At 64.8% G+C, this 16,965-nt stretch overlaps 1 protein-coding gene across 1 annotated transcript in view; it reads left to right on the top strand.

The window, feature by feature from the left end:
• The window catches only part of SLC12A7 (solute carrier family 12 member 7), a 42,016-nt gene extending 28,146 nt beyond the window's left edge, over positions 1-13,870 (top strand). The window contains exons 18-24 of the mRNA XM_082650634.1: positions 4,295-4,490; positions 4,723-4,892; positions 5,259-5,390; positions 6,016-6,123; positions 7,443-7,621; positions 11,157-11,290; positions 12,404-13,870. Coding sequence (XP_082506760.1) covers positions 4,295-4,490; positions 4,723-4,892; positions 5,259-5,390; positions 6,016-6,123; positions 7,443-7,621; positions 11,157-11,290; positions 12,404-12,495 — 1,011 coding nt within the window. The 3' untranslated portion in view covers positions 12,496-13,870. The remainder of the gene's footprint in view (positions 1-4,294; positions 4,491-4,722; positions 4,893-5,258; positions 5,391-6,015; positions 6,124-7,442; positions 7,622-11,156; positions 11,291-12,403) is intronic.
• Positions 13,871-16,965: the final 3,095 nt, after the last annotated feature.

Here is a 16,965-nt window from a genome sequence, read left to right as displayed (position 1 = left end):
TCCCAGCGTGGCCCACGTCCTGTCACCTCTGCCTGCCCGCCCCACCCCGGGAGTGTCAACACCGACCCACCACTCACTCTTCACCCCAGACCCCACGTGTCTGTCTCGGAAACAGGAGGCGATTCTCACAGCAGCCCCACCACGCCCGTCCGTCCACAGGCCGCGTGCAGCCTGCCGGCTGCTGGCCTCGGGCGGCTCCCGTCTGGCTGGGGCGTCAGGGTCTTGCTCTCGGGTGGGTCCTTCGTCAGCCGTCCCCACGTCAGGGCTGCCCGCTGTGCCCGGGCGTCCGGGTCAGCCCTGCTGTCCAGGCGTCTGTAAACCGGGCTGCGCCCAGAGGTCTCCAGAGCACCTGGGGGAGGCACGGCTGCTTGGAGGGGGTCGTGGCCTGTGTAGCCCGAGGCGTCGACAGCCCCTTCCTTGGTTGGCCGGACAGCCGGCCCCCGGGGACCTGCCCTGGCAGCCAGCGGCACCAGCCATTCTCTCAGCATCGTCGTGGCCCAGAGCTTTAACGGGGTAGTTGTTGGTGTTGGCTGGGGGTGTAGACGCCGGCGCTGTGGCTGCGATCCCAGGTGCAGACGCCGGGGTTGTGGCCGTGATCCTGTCTGTAGATGCTGGAGTCATGGCTGTGACCCTGGGCGTAGATGCCAGTTTTGGTTGTGAGCCGTGGGTGTAGATGCCAGGGTTGTCTGAGAATTGTATCCTCCCTGTCTGGTATTCCAGTTTCATTCACTCTTGGACTCCTTTTCCCCTGCCCAACGCTTAGGGGTTACAGTTCCCTGGGTGATCTCACACGTTTTCTTTGGTGACCTTGGCCATCTGTGAGCCATGGGTGTAGACACCAGGGCCGTGGCTATGACCCCGGGTGTGGACCCTGGGGTTGTGGCTGTGATCCCAGGTGTAGATGCCAGGGTCGTGGCCGTGACCCTGGGTGTAGACGTGGTGTGTCATTCTCGCTGGTGGGACAGCCTCCTTGTGCTGGCGCCTCGGCCTTCTCGACAGCTCCCTGCGTCGGTGTGAAGAAGCTCTAGACCCGTGTCCGAGGGTGGGAAGGTCCCAGCTCTCGTTGTGACGTTGCCCAGGCGCTGACGGACAGCGTCTTCCCTCTCTGACACTCGCGGGTCCTCTTGTCCTCCCAGCGTCTCTGGGGATGGGCGGGGGCACAGTGGGGCTGGGGAGGTGGGCTCCAGCACCGAGCGGGGGGTTGAAGGCTCCGAGCCCCTGCCTGAAATGGCGCTGACTCGGCTGGATTCACAGCCCTCTTTCCAGACAGGAACGTCATAGCCCGGTATGTGTCCTTTGGACTTTCTCCTGTTGGTGTTTTTTAAACAGACGATCCCGCAGAAATACCGTCTCACACACTTACTCTGCTTTGAACTGTTGCTTCTCCAGTCGGCCGGGTGCTTGTTTTGTTTATGACGGCCGCACGGTGTGTGTTTCGTGGACGTGCTCTGAGTTTTATTCCGTGGAATTGCTGTCCTGCGGACGGAGGTGGTTCCCGTTGCTTTGGTGTCAGGAAGTGTGGTGTGAGCACCGCTTAGATGTAGTCCACGGGGGTTGCTCTTAGGATGGATTCTTGGGGTTAGAGCCTCCCTCCCTGGTGCCGTGCCCCTGAGGCTCTGAGCCAGGTTCCAGTTCTGGTCTGCCGGGTAGTTTACGTAAAGGCCGGTCCGTGTGGCCGGGAACAGGGGGACCCCAGACCCCTCTCTGCCGCGTCTCTTACTGGGAGGGCTCTGTCCCGTTGCTGCCATGGGAAAAGGAAGGCACAGCTGGGTTTCGCCCCAGATGTCCGGCACGGATGCAGCTCAGGGCCAAGTGTGTTCCCGAGGGGAGGGGCTGGGTGGAGGCACTCACGGGGTCTCAGAGGGTGAGGACCCCAGGGATGCTGCAGTCGGGTGCAGCCCACAGCGTCTCACCCGCTGGAGGGTCACTGGGCACCCACCCGGTTTTGTAGGTCGAAGACTGGGCAGTGCGCTTGGACCTGCCTTGAGTTTTTCAGCGTGTGTCCCGCCGCGGAAGCAGAGGCCTCGTGAGGGGAGAGCCCTATAGGTTCCTGCTGGGTTAGGGGGATTGAGCAGCTCACGTCGGATGGCTCAGCAGCTGAGACGCGCTGGCCGGGATGTGGGAGAGGCTGTGCTCTGCGCTCCCCTTCCCGGGGGCGTGAACGAGGCTCGTTTTCTGTGGGGCAGGGAAGGGCTCACACGTTGACTTTGAGGTCCCACAGGGCCTGGTCCTCAGGGCCCCAGGAGCTGGGTGTGGAGGTAGTGCCCGAGGCCCCGAAGATACCGCTGGGCCCTCGAAGTTCCCGCGAGGCCAGGGTAGCGGAGTGGGCTTTCCAGCAGCGGGACAGAAGAACCACAAAACCCCACTGTGTCTCCCTGAAGCCATAGCATCAGGTCAGCATCTCCACCAGTGACCTGAGAAGCTGTTGGTCTCAAAGCTAGAGCATGCGACCTTTAAGCCCCTCGAGCGACCGTGTCCTGACGGGGCCGAGCCCCTGGCCTCTGGTCTCCAGGAAGCGTGGGTCCAGGGATCCCTGAACTGCACTGCGGCTGCACCACGGCAGCCCTGGGTCACATCCAAGCACCTGTTTGGACTCTTCTTTCTTGAGCCAGCAGCCCTTCGACGTGGTGGCTCAAGTCCGGGTGGTCGAGGGGGGACGTGGCTCCAACCTTCCATATGAGGTCCTGGGGCGTCCATCCCAAGTATCAGCAACAGGGGCTTAGAACAGCCAAGATTCACTCTGTCTGCGCTCTGAGGCCAAAAGTCACACATCGAGGTGCCCCAGGGCCAAGCTCCCTCCTGAGCTCCAGGGGAGGGTCCTTCCTGCCTCGTCCAGCTCCCGGGGCTCCAGGTGTCCCTGGGCTCCTGGCCACGTCCCTTCGGTCTCCACCTCTGTCTTTTTTTGTTTTGTTTTGTTTTTGTTTTTTTTTTGCGGTACGCGGGCCTCTCACCGCTGTGGTCTCTCCCGTTGCGGAGCACAGGCTCCGGACGCGCAGGCTCAGCGGCCACGGCCCACGGGCGCAGCTGCTCCGCGGCACGTGGGATCCTCCTGGACCGGGGCACAAACCCACGCCCCCTGCATCTGCAGGCGGACTCCCAACCACTGCGCCACCAGGGAAGCCCTCCACCTCTGTCTTTACGTGGCTTCTCTGTGCCTGTCTTCTCTCCTGTCCCTGACATTGGATTTGGGACCACCTGGATAATCCAAGATGGTTTCACGTCAAGACCCTTAACTTAATTACATCAGCAAAGACTTTTTTCCAATAAGGCCACATTCACAGGTTCTCAGGATTAGGAGGTGGGTGTATCTTTTGGGGGCCACCATCAGTTAACCCACTGTGGTCTGTCCTCTGGCCCCCAGAATGCACACCTGCCTGATGTGCAAAGTACGTTTATCTCATCACTGCATCCTCCCAAGTCTCAACCCCTTACAACATCAAGTAAGTGAGGAATGTCGTCTAAGTACCCGCAGTTCAAAGGTCCCAAATCTCGTCTTCTAAATCACCTGGCTCAGGTGTGGGTGAGATTCTGAGTGGAGTCCATCCTGGGCAGAACCCCTCTGCCCACAGCCTGTGCGACTCGGAGATAAGCAGTCCGCGTTCCAAAGTGCATTGCGGGACCTGCACGGGGGACACGTCCCAGCCGGGGAGGCACAGGTTGGAGGAGCCGGGGGGTTGGACTCCAGGGGGCAGTTCCATTTGGTGTCGGGCGGCAGTGCTTCCCTGTGGCTTGAGGCCCCACCCCCAAGCCAGGCCCCCGAGGGCCGGTCGGCGCGGCCGGCAGAGGACCCGCTTCACAGGCGGCACTACCTCGACAGAAGGCCTGCCGTGGTCACGGTGTGCCGGGCTGCGCTGTGACGCGGAGCTGCCCCAGTCGGGCACGTGGCATGTGGCTGAGGGGCCGCAGTGCACCCGCCGTGCACTTCACTCCCGCACCACCACCTTCTAGGAAGAGCTGTGTGGTTTGATGCTTTCTGACCAAGGTTCCCGCAAGCTAGGAGTGAGGGCCAGGGTGTCCGTGTGCAGTAGGGGGTGGCCTGTGACCCCGCTCTCCTGTGGGCACGCACGCGTGTGCGCACTGGGGCTCACGCGCACACGCAGGCAGTGCCCGAGAGCGCCGGGCCCTGGCCTCGACTTCAGGTACCGAGGGGCGCCCGCTGAGCTTCTGGCCCCCACGCGTGAGGCTGTGAGTCCACCTGGGGCCCGCCCGGCCCCGTGTGGTAGGCGAGTGTGTGCTGGGACCTGCTGCCCCCAGCCCACCCCTCACCCCAAGCCCGACCCGCCTGTGTCTGCAGAACATCCGGGCCCTGATGGGCGCCGAGAAGGCCAAGGGTTTCTGCCAGCTGGTGGTGTCGTCCAACCTTCGGGACGGCATGTCCCACCTGATCCAGTCGGCTGGCCTGGGGGGCATGAAGCATAACACGGTGCTCATGGCCTGGCCCGAGGCCTGGAAGCGGGAGGACAGCCCCTTCTCCTGGAAGAACTTCGTTGGTGGGTCGGGCCGTTCGGAAGCCGCGTGACGGGAGCCCCTCCCCCTGGTCTTGCCCCCATTGGGCGGTTCCCGGGGGCGCCCCGGCTGGGCCGCAGAGTGATGGGGGAGCGTGCCCCACGAGGGGCTTCGTGGGGACCCCGGGCTCCCCTGCCCCCGTCCCGCTGGTGAGTCCAGGCCGCTCGGTTCTGCTGGGTGGGCCTGTGACCCCGTGACCTGCCCGCCTCTCCACAGACACCGTCCGTGACACCACGGCGGCGCAGCAGGCCCTGCTGGTGGCCAAGAACGTGGATCTGTTTCCGCAAAACCAGGAGCGCTTCAGCGACGGGCACATCGACGTGTGGTGGATAGTGCATGACGGGGGTCTGCTTATGCTGCTGCCTTTCCTGCTGCGCCAGCACAAGGTGTGGGCGGGGCCACGTAGGGGGCGGGGTCATGGGGTCGCGTAGGGGCGGGGTCATGGGGGTCACGGGGGAGGGGCCACGCGGGGAGCGGGGTCATGGGGAGGGGCCACACGGGGGAGGGGCCACACGGGGAGCGAGGTCATGGGGAGGGGGCCACACGGGGGAGGGGCCACACGGGGAGCGGGGTCACGGGGAGGGGGTCACACGGGGGAGGGGCCACACGGGGAGGGGGGTCACACGGGGGAGGGGGTCATGGGGAGGGGGTCACACCGGGGAGGGGTCACGGGGGAGGGGCCACACGGGGTAGGGGCCCCACTGGGGAAGGGAGTGGACAGCGGGCAGGAGTGACCGCCCCCCGCCCCCCAGGTGTGGAGGAGGTGCCAGATGCGTATCTTCACGGTGGCCCAGGTGCACGACAACAGCATTCAGATGAAGAAGGACTTGCAGACGTTCCTGTACCACCTGCGCATCAGCGCCGAGGTGGAGGTGGTGGAGATGGTGAGGGAGCCGGGCACCGGGCGGACGCAGCTCTCACCTGCAGGGTCCCCACGGCCCTTACAGCCCAGGGCCGGCCTGCTGGGCCGTCGCGGCATTTTCTCTGTCCTCTGGCTGTGACGGCGGCTCGGGTTCCTTCCTTCCTCTTCCGTGACCTCGACAGCTTCAAGGAGGGTCAGGCGATGTGTAGTGAGTCCCTCAGTTTAGGTTCGCCTGATGCTTTTCTCGTGGCTGGACTGGGTCGTGGGTTCACGGGAGGAAGACCCGGCTGGACCGGGCTTGACCACGGGGCTGGCCGCCTCCTGAGGAATCTGAGCTCCGGGGCCGGCGGGAGGGTTACGGTCGGTCCTGTGGGGCGCGTGTGGGCCGGCCTGTGTCTGGAGCCCACGGTTGTGGTGCCTTCTCGGGGGTGTCTCGTGTGTCAGTGAATGTGGGTCCCGGGGTAGGTGGAGGGCGTTCAGTCGTGACCTGCACGCTCACACGTAGGGGTGGGGACGCCGGGGCCGGGGCTGTGAGCCACAGAGGGTGGCCCGGGGGCCCCCGGGCCTGCAGCACGCTCGCTGGGGGACGGGGGGTGAGTGGTGATCATTCTGTGCTCGTGTCTGCTTCCGTGCCTCGGAACCTGTAGGTTGAGAACGACATCTCGGCCTTCACCTACGAGCGGACGCTGGTGATGGAGCAGAGGTCGCAGATGTTGAAGCAGATGCAGCTGTCCAAGACGGAACAGGAGCGGGAGGTGCGTGGGGCCACACGGGGGTGCTGCTGGGCCCCTGGACAGCGTGGGCTGTGTCCCCCGGTGCCGCACTGGCCTGTCCTTTCCCGGACCCCGTGTGACTGTCAGGACAGCGTCCCTGAGACCTTTTCGAGCTTTTGTCCCCACACCTGGTTTTGTGAACAGCTGGTGGCGCGACTTCTGCCCCCACCTCCCCTCGCCACGTGGCTCGAGGTCACGCCCTCACAGGCCTCTGGGGTCAGGGCCCGTGTCTGCCCGGCCGTCCTGCTCGTGCACGGCCCCGCCTCTCTTACATCATATCCCGACTGGCCACCTCCTGTTCCTCCATTCTCAAACCAGCAGCCACCAACTCGTTACACCCCTCCCAGCCTTGCCCCGGCTCACGTGTCCCTGCGGCCTTGCACGGCCCGACCCTGTCCCTGCCTGAGTGACCTTCGCCCTCGCCACACAGGCCGCTGCGGCTGCGCTGACCCCTCACCCCCACAGGCCTCCGGCTCCTAGTTGTCGTCAGTGCCATCTTTGCATACAGCTCCCGGGCACCTCGTGTGACATGGGAGCTCCTTCCCCCTGCACCTCCCCTTCCCCAGACTCCATGGCGCTCACAGCCCCACCCCAAGGATGTGGGCTCCCTGACAGCCCCTTTGCTGCTGACGAGTGAGGGGGGGTGAACGGGTGAGGGGAAGGATGGATGGATGGGTGGGTGGGTGGGTGGATGGATGGATGGATGTGTGGGTGGATGGGTGGAAGGACGGATGGATGGATGGGTGGATGGGTGGGTGGGTGAGGGGAAGGATGGTTGGACAGACGGATGAATGGACGGATGGATGGAAGGATGGATGGGTGGGTGGGTGGGTGGATGGGTGGATAGATGGAAGGATGGATGGGTGGGTGGATGGGTGGAAGGATGGATGGATGGATGGGTGGGTGGGTGAGGGGAAGGATGGTTGGACAGACGGATGAATGGACAGATGGATCGATGGATGGATGAGCAGGTCGAGGCAGAGCCTGTGTGTGCGGGGGGCGGGGCTATGTGCAGTGTGCAGACGTGCATGTCAACGTCTCCCGTCAGCACGTCTGAAGAGGTCCTTTCTCAGGGGCTTTCAGAGCTGGGACAGGAGGAGACAGAAATGTAACGATGGGTTTGGTCTGGAAGCCCAGGAGGAGGGGCCTGGGAGGGCCGGTCCAGATGTCCCCAGGCCCTGTCGGCTGTGCTCTGTGTGGGGCCCGGGGCTGGCCGGCTCCTCGCCCCGCGCACGCGCCCTCCCCCGGGCTGGGCTCCTGCCGTCGCGGCAAGGCTGGTCACTGTCCTGCTCTCTCTCCAGGCTCAGCTAATCCACGACAGGAACACCACCTCCCACTCTGCCGTGGCCGCCAGGACCCAGGCCCCGTGCGCGCTGGACAAGGTGCAGATGACCTGGACGAAGGAGAAGCTGGTCGCCGAGAAGTACCGCAACAAGGACACCGGCGTGTCCGGGTTCAAGGACCTCTTCAGCCTGAAGCCGTGAGTGTCCACCTGCAGCAGCCCGCAGCCACGAGGGGCCCCTTTGCCTCCGCGAGGAGCGGCGGGCACATCCAGCCTCGGAGAGGCCAGAGCCGGCCCTGGGCCGCAGCCTCCTTCCAGCGCCAGTCAGCGGGGACGCGGGTGGCGGGTTGGCGGCGGTGCCACCGTCAGTGTTCCTGGTGGGTGTCCCAGCACCTAGGGGTCAGGCCTGAACCCCCGCGGTGACGTCCAGGCTGCCCGTCGGGCCGGGGCCCGTTCCCCTCCTCGGCTCTTGGCTGTGCTGTTGAGCTGAGGGCCCCCAGGGCTGGCACAGGTGCCCGTCGGTGGCGTGGCTGGACCTGGGGAGGGGTCCCGAGTGGGAGACTAGGACAGTATCTCCCGGGTCTTCGGTGGCAGAGCAGAGCCCTGGAGCCCTGAGTCATCGGCAGGGCCTGGGGGGCCCGAGGGGGCCCGAGGGGTCAGTGTGCTTGAGGAGGGCCACAGTCAGATGAGAGGGGCAGCGGGGATGAGCCGAGTAGCGGTTCAAAGCGTGTGTCGTGTTTCCGCTTAAAGTAACGTGCTCTCTGTTTTTTCTTCCATGTAGAGAATGGGGAAGCCTGTAAGTCACTCCCTTTACGCGGGACCTCGTAGCCGTGGTTGCCTTGGCATGCGCTGCACGCACAGCCCCCGTGAACCGTGTGTGCATGTCCGAGTGTGTGCACAGCCCTGTGTGTGTGCAGGGCCCCATGTGTGGGTGTGCCCGTGAGTACATGTGTGCGCACGTCCCGGTGTGTGTGCATGTGTCCATGCATACGTGCTCGGCCCTGTGTGTGTGCCCGTGTACATGTGTGTGCCAAGTTCTGTGTGTGCACGCACGTCCCAGTATGTGTGCTCAGCAGGTGTGTACGCGTGTCCGTGTACGTGTGCCTCGGCCGTGTGCGCATGTCTGTGTGTGTGCGTGTTCACGTATATGTGCCTGGGCCACGTGTATGTGTCCGGGTGTGTGTGCACGTCCTCGTATATGCGTCTGGCCCGTGTGTGCGTGTCCGTGTATATGTGCCTGGGCCACGTGCGCATGTCCGTGTGCAGGTGGCGCTCGCCTGTTTAGTTTGCTCACTCTGTCTGGAGCGGCTCAGGGCGCACCCCAAACCCCTTCTCTGGGCAGCACGTGAGGACTGAGGTTGGAGGGAGGCTGGTCCTGAGCGGCTCTGCAGCGGAGCAGAGCGTGTGCTGTGCCTGTAGCTGGTAGCGATCGTTCACCCACATCCCTTGGGGCTGGGGGCTCGGACCTCATCTCAGCTCGTGCAGGACGGCGTTTCCTCCTGTCTGCCCAGCACCGGGTGCCTTTTTGCCCCATAGGAAGCGGCCACCTTTAGTCTCGTGGATGAACCTCTGCGTGGCCGGCCCCTGAAGGCTTAGGGCCAGGCCTGCAGGGCCCGCCTGGGGTTGCTGTCTGTCTGTGCATCTGTCCACCCCTTGTTCCCCCATGATTTTCTGACTGCTGTCCCTCCCGTGGGAGCCCGGCCAGCGTGCTCCGTGGAGCCTCGGGACTTGGGGTGCACTTCCTGTTGCAGCCCCGAAACCCGAGTGCATCACACCCTGAGGGAGCAAAACGTGCAGATGAGTCGGGGAACGCTGGGCCGAGTCCTGCACTTCCTGCCGTGTTTTCACGACCTTGAAGTGTCCTACGAGTAAAGCCTCCTAATTAAAAAGACAAAAACAAACCCGTGGACGCAGGAGTGCGTGTCCCCCCCAAGAAGGTGCGGTGAGCCGTGGGCCCGTGCCCCGCGTGCGCCTGCCGGGGGTCCGCAGGGTGCGAGCAGCGGACGGAACCCCACTCCCGTCTGGCTTCTCCTCGGGGTGGGCTGGAGGGGCTCCCGGAAGGTTGGAGGTCGGCCCACAAGTGGCACGTGCCCCACTAAAGCTCCCCACGGTGGGCGCCCTGCGGTGGGTTCGCTGGCCCCCGGGCGTGTGGGCGTCTCTCTCTGTTTCGCCAGCCTCCTCCGTGTCTCCGTCTGGAGCCAAGGGTCTGGATTTCCACCTTAGCCCCCACGGAGCCTTCCTCCGCCCCGGGCGGCCCCCGCCCGAGCCGCAGTTCCCAGCCTCAGAGAACCCCGTGTGGGAAGCCCCTCTCCAGGCTCAGCACATGGCCACGTGCTTCCATTCGGTGGCCTCGTGGCCGGTTGTGGAGGCAGTGAAGGTTTCCGTTAACTTCCTGGACACACGGGCTGCCCCGCCCCACGTCCGTGCCTCTCTCGCCTCCACAGGGCCTGTCATCTTGGAGCTGCGGGTCTGTCCAGACCCAAACTCCTGATTTTAAGATTATAAGTGTTTTCAGACTGTGAACCCTGAGAGGCCCTTCAGTGTCACACACGCATTCCTGGGATCGCCTTGTCCCCAAACGCACTGGTAATTGTGGTCCGTCCTGGCACCTGATTCATGGTTCTTGTAACGAAAGACCCCTGACTGCTGTGGACGGAGACCCAAGCTGTAATTTTACCGGATAAAATTGGAGAGAGGACAGCAAGGCTCCGTCTCCCTGTTTCCCTCCTGGTGATTGGAGGCTGTAATTGGGTTTATTTAGCTTAAGGCTTGCGTTGAGCAAAGGGTGTGGCCTGGAATGCATCCTGGGGGCTTTTCCCCTTGTGTGGCGGCCTCTGTCTGTATGTCTGCCCATCCGCCCGTCCCTCTTACGTCTGAGGCACGGGTGGCCTTTGAGCTACGAATCCTGTGTGCGGCCCCAGAGTTGGCGGTGGTGCTGGAGCGCCCAGCGCAGGCGGGGTGCTGGTGCAGTGAGGCGGGTCTTCCCAGCCGGGGTATCTGCCCCCTGCTTCTCGGAACCCAGCTCACTGGGGAGGGACCTGGGGAGGGGGGAGGACAAGCACGCAGGTGCCTGCGCACCTGGTGTCCCCAGTCTTGCTTCCCTGGGGATCCTGCTTTGGGGGCCGCTGCCAGACCTGGTTGCCCGGGACGCTTCGAGAACCACCGGTGCGCAGTGGATGCCCCGCCCGCCTTGAGGAGTGTGGGCACCGGGCAGGCAGGGAACAACGGGCACAGGGTCCGGGTCTCCAAGGGCGGGGGCTCTCGTCTTTCAGCTGTCGGCCGGGTGGACGGAGCCGGGGCTGGGCCTCATGGCGGACACGCTCAGCCAGCACCTCTGGCTCTGTTCCAGGACCTGGGGCCTCCAGAGCGGGTGGAGGGCTGGGCCCTTCCTCGCTCACCCTCTGCGTCGGAAGCAGTGAGGGGCAGCGTTTAGGGCAGGCTCAGCTGCAGGGCAGGGGTCTCAACGGGAGACACTCCGTGACCAGGAGGTGCACGCTGTGCCGTCGAAGGGGCTGCTCCCGCCCAAGGGGCGGTGCTCGGGGAGCAGAAGCTGACGTGCCCGGCTGTCATCTTGGCCTCCGCGTGCAATCGCCGTGCCGGGGGTGCTCCGGGTGGCGGGTCTGATCTGTTTTCACCCGGCCTTCCTGACGGAAGTGGAGCGGGCAGGGTGGGGCCTGAGCCCGGCACCCAGGACCGCGGCTGGAGGTGCCGAGTGACCGTCCTCCTCCCACAGGGACCAGTCCAACGTGCGGAGGATGCACACGGCCGTGAAGCTCAATGGCGTCGTCCTTGACAAGTCCCAGGATGCCCAGCTGGTCCTGCTGAACATGCCGGGCCCCCCCAGAAACCGGCAGGGGGACGAGAACTGTATCCTTTCTCGGGCGCCGTCCCCACGTCGGGGCACCGCTGCCGCAGCAGGGTAACACCCCCTCCTCTCCTGCTCAGCGGAGACACCCGGGCCAGGGGTCAGGAGCCGCAGGGCCCTCGACGTCGGGCGGGGCGGCCAGCCCAGGTGGCCCAGACCAGAGCCGCTTTGCCCCGGGCCGCCCGCGGGGCCGTGGGCAGGCGCACGCAGAGGCTGCGAGCGGGCGGCTCCTGCCGGCTGCCTGGGCCCCTCGTGGCCAGCAGGGGGCGCGAGCCAGCGGGCGAGTGTGCTTCTCTGTCCCACGTTTGAGCTGCTGGGGCCCCAGGGCAGCTGGGCGGGGGAGCCCCAGGAGTCGCCCCTGATCGCCTCGGGCGTGAGCAGTGGGGCCGAGGGGCAGTGTGGCCACGTGACTGAGGAGGGGGCCTTCCGGGGCCTCCACGAGGATCACAGTGGCCCCTGGATCAGGGTGGTGTGTGAGGAGCACGTGGGCTCAGAGACCGACCCGGCGGGGAGTCACCGCATGACCAACCCCGATCCTTCCTGCTGCAGCTCCGGCTCTGGGTCCTCGTCGGCGCCGGGCTCTGAGCTCCCGCCCGGCCGGGTCCCTTCCTGCCCGTCTCCAGGACGTGGCAGAGCCGTGGCTCCACCCCCAAGCCCTTCCTGGCACCAGGTGCCCTGAAGCCCCCTGGCGGGTGGAGCCCTCGTGGGTCAGCCGCGGGGCGCGAGGCTGTCATCCTGGCCTCGGGGTCACAGGCCGGTCCCCCGGGGGCAGGACGAGGTGGGAGGAGGCACGCAGCCTGGTCCCGGGTTCTGAGCCTCAGGCTGACCACACGCTTCACAGGTCTGTGCCTCGTGGTAACCAGGACTCCCCGGCCTATCCAGGGTCTTGGGGGTGGACAGGCCCCTCCTTGGCAGGGTCAGTGCCCCTCGTTCCCTCACACTGGCTGTCTCCTCCCCCGAAGGCCCTGGGTCCCGGCCTTCCCTGTCCCATCCTCGCCTCTTTCTCCAGCCAAGGCCTAACTGGCCGTGGGCTCCTGGGTGGTGAAGGTGCTCCGTTCACCCTTTCAGCCACGCACCTGGTTGGGTTGGCTTTGTCCTTAACTCGGTGCCCCCAGACATGGAGTTCCTCGAGGTCCTGACTGAGGGGCTGAACAGGGTCCTCCTGGTCAGGGGCAGCGGCCGGGAGGTGGTCACCATCTACTCCTAACGTTCGGCCGCACCGGGGATGTGCCCGGCGGTGTGCGGATGGCGCTGCGATGCTCGCGGACCAGCACCTGATGCCCCCGGGGGCTCTCCTGTCCAGGCCAAGAGCCGGCACGTGACTCGAGGTTTCCTCGCGGCCGAGGGGAGGCGCGAAGCCCTCGTGCCCCCCTTCCCCCCGCCCCGGCGAGGCTGGCCGTGACCTGGGACGTGGCTGGCCGTCTCGTGGTGACAGAGGAGGTGGGAAGCCCCTTGGATTCTAGAATCGATTTCCCTGGGTGGGGTCTTCGGGCCGTCGTGCAGTTACGTTCACTCAGATCCCCCCGACCCGCGAGAAGCCGCACAGACTGAGGTGGAGCGTCGGCAGCTGGGTGCAGGCTCCTCAGGGGCCCGGGCTCAGGCCCCGGCGCTTCCCAGCTGGGTGTCCGCCTGCGTTTATGCTCCGGGAACCTGCAGGCAAAGGGGGGAGCCTTCGGGGCCGGGAGCGCCACACGCTTTAGCATCTGACATGCGCCTGCCTGTGATCTCAGCTTCCACGCTTCACGCTGGAGAAAGGGGACGAGGCTGCAGCCGCGGGAGGGCCTGTGACATCAGCAGCTACAGCAACCAGCTGTCAGCTGAGCCTGTGTGTCCCCTCCCACCGGCACCGACGGGGGTCCCAGCTGTGTTTAGGGCGCTGACAGGTGGTCCCAGCCCCACTGAGGGCACTGACAGGTGGACCCAGCGACATCGGGGGCACTGACACGATACCTTCCAATGATCCTGGACTGTTTGCACTTTACACACGTGATCACATCCATTGTATATTGTCGCAGTAATTTGTGCCTCACTTCCCCGTGGCTTATTTATTTATTTAAACACCTGGGGGAGTCTGAGTGATAAAAGTTGACCCTGAGGATATAGCTTCTGTGAAAGGGGCTCCAAACAGACCAGCCGTTGGCCTTCTCTGGCTTCCGTGGGCTCCCAAGGGAATCGGCCTGGTGCATGGATTTCAGGTCAGGCAGGGGCTAAGCATGTGCTTCCAGACGCTTCTGAGGGGTGGCTGGGCAGCGTTCGGCGGCCACAGCGTGTGCCAAATGCCACAGCTGGGCTGGGGAGTGGGGGGGGTCTTGGGTCAGTGCCGAGTTAGGCCTCCAGACCCCTCGCGCATCTGGGGAGGGGCCCGCCAGTCCCTCTCCTAAGTCACATGACCCCGGCTCACGTGGAACGGAGGTGCCCGCGCCCTCCACCTGCTTCCTGCTGTGTCCGTCTACACAGGGCATCCTTTCCACACTGTCAACTGTGTAACCGTAACTGCAGCCATTTTAAAGTTGATTTCACGTTTTCCTTTTTTAGGTCCTTTGTATGATTTTGTTAGAAGAATAAAATTGTATAAAACCTGAGTATGTTGAAGGGTCTCCCGTGACTCGCTCAGCGTAGAAATTAAACGTTTGGAGGTGCCCCCCTCCCCCTCTTCTTGGAGGACTTTATTTCAGGTCTATCAGCCAAAGCACACTCAGATGGCGAAAGAGTCAGCACGTGAATTGGCGGAAAGAAGTAAAAACCAAACCGCTGTCAACGGGGAGCTGCCCTGCGTCCCCCCCCCCCCCCGGCTGGGTGTGCAGCACAGCAGTGAGATCCTGCTGCTGGCTGACACGACTCCACCTGTAATTTCTATCAGGGTGGAATCGGCAAAGAGTCTGTGACCAGGGGCCCTGGTCCCTGGTCCAGGAGACCCAGCAGTTCCACTCCTGGACGTAAAAGCCAAGAGGAATGGACGCCCGAGCAGACGTGGAAGCGCCGGTTCCTAGCGCTCACAACCGCCCTGCTGTAGAGCAGCGCACGTGCCTGTCAGCTGACGCACGTGGACGAGCACAGTGCACACGTGTGACGGTGTGTAACGCAGTCCTGAGACGGACGAAGTGCTGCAATACAGCTGGGCCTCGAGAACACTCTGCTGTGAGAAGGATGCCGGGCACGACCGTCACGCTCCCGTTACACGTCCAGGGTGGGCAGAGCCAGAGCCAGACTGGCTGACGGTGCAGCCACAGGGGCGGGGGTGGAGACTGGGGGCCCGTGGTGGGCACAGGGTCTCTGTTTAGGGTGAAGAGAAATGTTCTAAGAAGGTGGTGACTCCTCAGCCTCCCCGGCCGCTGCCCCGGTGCTGCCTCCCTACCTCTGTGTTGGCGGCTGGGCCTCCCCGGTTTCCCTGGCAACGTCCGACCCCTGCTCCGTCCCAGCGCCCCCCTCGTGCTGCCCCCTCGCCGTGGACGCCAGCAGCGGCTCTAACTCCGGCCGCCCTGCTGTGTCTCCCACCTGCTGTTCGCCGAGTCTGCAGAGGCGCCGAGCGGTCGAGCCGTCGCCGCGGTGCACGTGGACCCTCAGCCTGGAGCGCCTGGGGTCGCCGTGGGGATGCAGCCCCGCCAGACTCGGCGCCAGGCGCTTCGGAGGGCGAAGAGGCAGCTGGGGGCGCCGGCTCGTCCCTGGTTGGCCCCCCCTGGGGCAGCGAGTCCCAGCCACCCCCAACCCTGACAGAGGTGCTGTGGGCGTACGCACGGTGGGAGCGTGTGGCTCACGGAGCCCATGGGAGGCCCTGGGTCCCACTTCTCGGACGATGGCCAGTGGCGGGCACCGCCCACCCCATCCTTCCAGGCTCAGACTGGGCAGCAGCCGTCCTGCGTCTGGTGGTGGCGGGCGGCGTCCACTCACTCATCCACCCACTCACCCTCCATGCTCGCTGGGCTCCCTCGTGAAGAGCCTGGTCCCAGGACAAGCTGTGGGTCCCCCAGGAGCAGACGGAAACGGGGCCCGCGGGCAGCAGGCACAGGCGAGCCCGGCCCGGCACGCGGGGTCGGGGCACGGGGCTCATCTCAGGTGCAGAGAAGCACGAGGGTTGAGGGCAGAAGCGAGGGAATGAGGCAGAGAGTGGCCTTGGGAGCAGGAGTGGGGTCCAGGGTCTCCTCCCACGTCCCACACCAGGTGCCCCGGGTGCAGAGACATAAGTGACCACGTTGTGTCTGTGCTCAGAGGAACACGAGGAAAGAGACTCGCGGGCTCGGGGGCCGGCAGGGGCCGCACGCACGAGCGGAGCGGCCAAGAGCACGGGCCCGGGAAGGGGGCAAGAGGGAGGCCGGCGTGCAGACCGGGGACCAGGAGGTGGGGTGGCCAAGCCGAGGGCCCACGCCCCCTAGTGTCGCGAAGACCTTCGCTCGTGCCAGGTTCTCCGGCAACACACTCTCCGGGAGGGCCTCTTTAGGAAGTAAGACTCAGGTCGGTCCAGTTGGGATCGTCCAGTAGCCAGATCTACACTTAAATAAGTAACGAGGCTCTTTGTTTCTGTTACAGAAGGCATCTCTCTGTACTTGCCCAGTCACCACGAGGCTTCCCTGGTGGACTCGGCGCTGGGGCCTCCTCCCCGTCACCCCCGCCCAGGCCCAGCGGGCAGCAGGCTGGACAGCTCCGCTGACCCCGGCCACCTCTGTCTCACAGCCTTTCTTCCAGGAGGGCATCTGCTTCCCCTGATGCATGTGGTCCCGGGGCCCCGCCCCAGGTCAAGCCGCTGCGTCCACGAGAGACGAGCTGTTCTCCACATGTGGACGTTTAGTTCCTGTGTCCACGGCCACACGGCGCCCTCTGTGTGCTCATAAGTGATCTTTCTCGTCGCTGCTCTCAAACAGCTTCTCTGTCCCTTTCAGCCGTCCTGGACCCGCACTGGCGGCAGGGAGGGTGGGCTTCTCTCCTCCATGCATCCACAGGCAGCAGACACACACTCAGCTTCTGGTCCGTTCAATGGCATTTCAGTTACATTTTGTCTTTAAAACCGGGGTCTGGACTCAGGCTGAAGTTGAGGCCTCACCACACTCCCGGCCGGCCAGCGAGCTCTGCCTGAGGGCGGTGTGGGCGGTGGCAGGACCGGATGGGTCTGCTGGGACTACAAGTCCCCTCACGTGGGGACCGGGTGCAGGAGCTCTGCACACAGACGAAGGGACCGGGGTCGGGGCCAACATTTGGTGCCGAGGGGCAGGTGACATGGAGCTGGGTTCACGACAACAGAATGGAACGTGGACTCGTGTGCGCGGGGCCACACCCGGCCGCTGGCCTCCGGGCCAGCCAGGCCCGGCCTGCGTCTGCTCCTGAGACCCCCGGAGCCCTGAGGCGTGGGACGCCTGCGCCTCCCTAAGCACGCGGGTGCAGCTCACGGAGACGCCAGCTACTCGGAAGCCCGGAGGGGTTTTTTAAGCAGCACGAACACGGCGCCTAGAAGGGGGGCGGAGGAGGTGGAGGGGGCGCATCCGCAAAGGGCCAGCATCTCCACGTGAGCCTCACCCGCGCAGCCCCACAGAGGCGTGGAGTGTCCCCACAGCACGAACCCAACCTCAGGCTTAGGGTTTTATTTTGCTCTTTTAGAGCAGTAAAGGGGGGGAAGAGTTACGCAGAAACGCGGAGCTGTGTGCGCGTTAATTTTACTTCTGCAAACGTACGAACAGCGACGGACATG

This window comes from Grampus griseus (assembly GCF_964374135.1).
Source record: "Grampus griseus genome assembly, chromosome: 3".
NCBI lineage: Eukaryota > Metazoa > Chordata > Mammalia > Artiodactyla > Delphinidae > Grampus > Grampus griseus.
The sequence above is the reverse complement of the archived record's forward strand: the minus strand, read 5'-3'. Positions and strand labels throughout refer to the sequence as shown.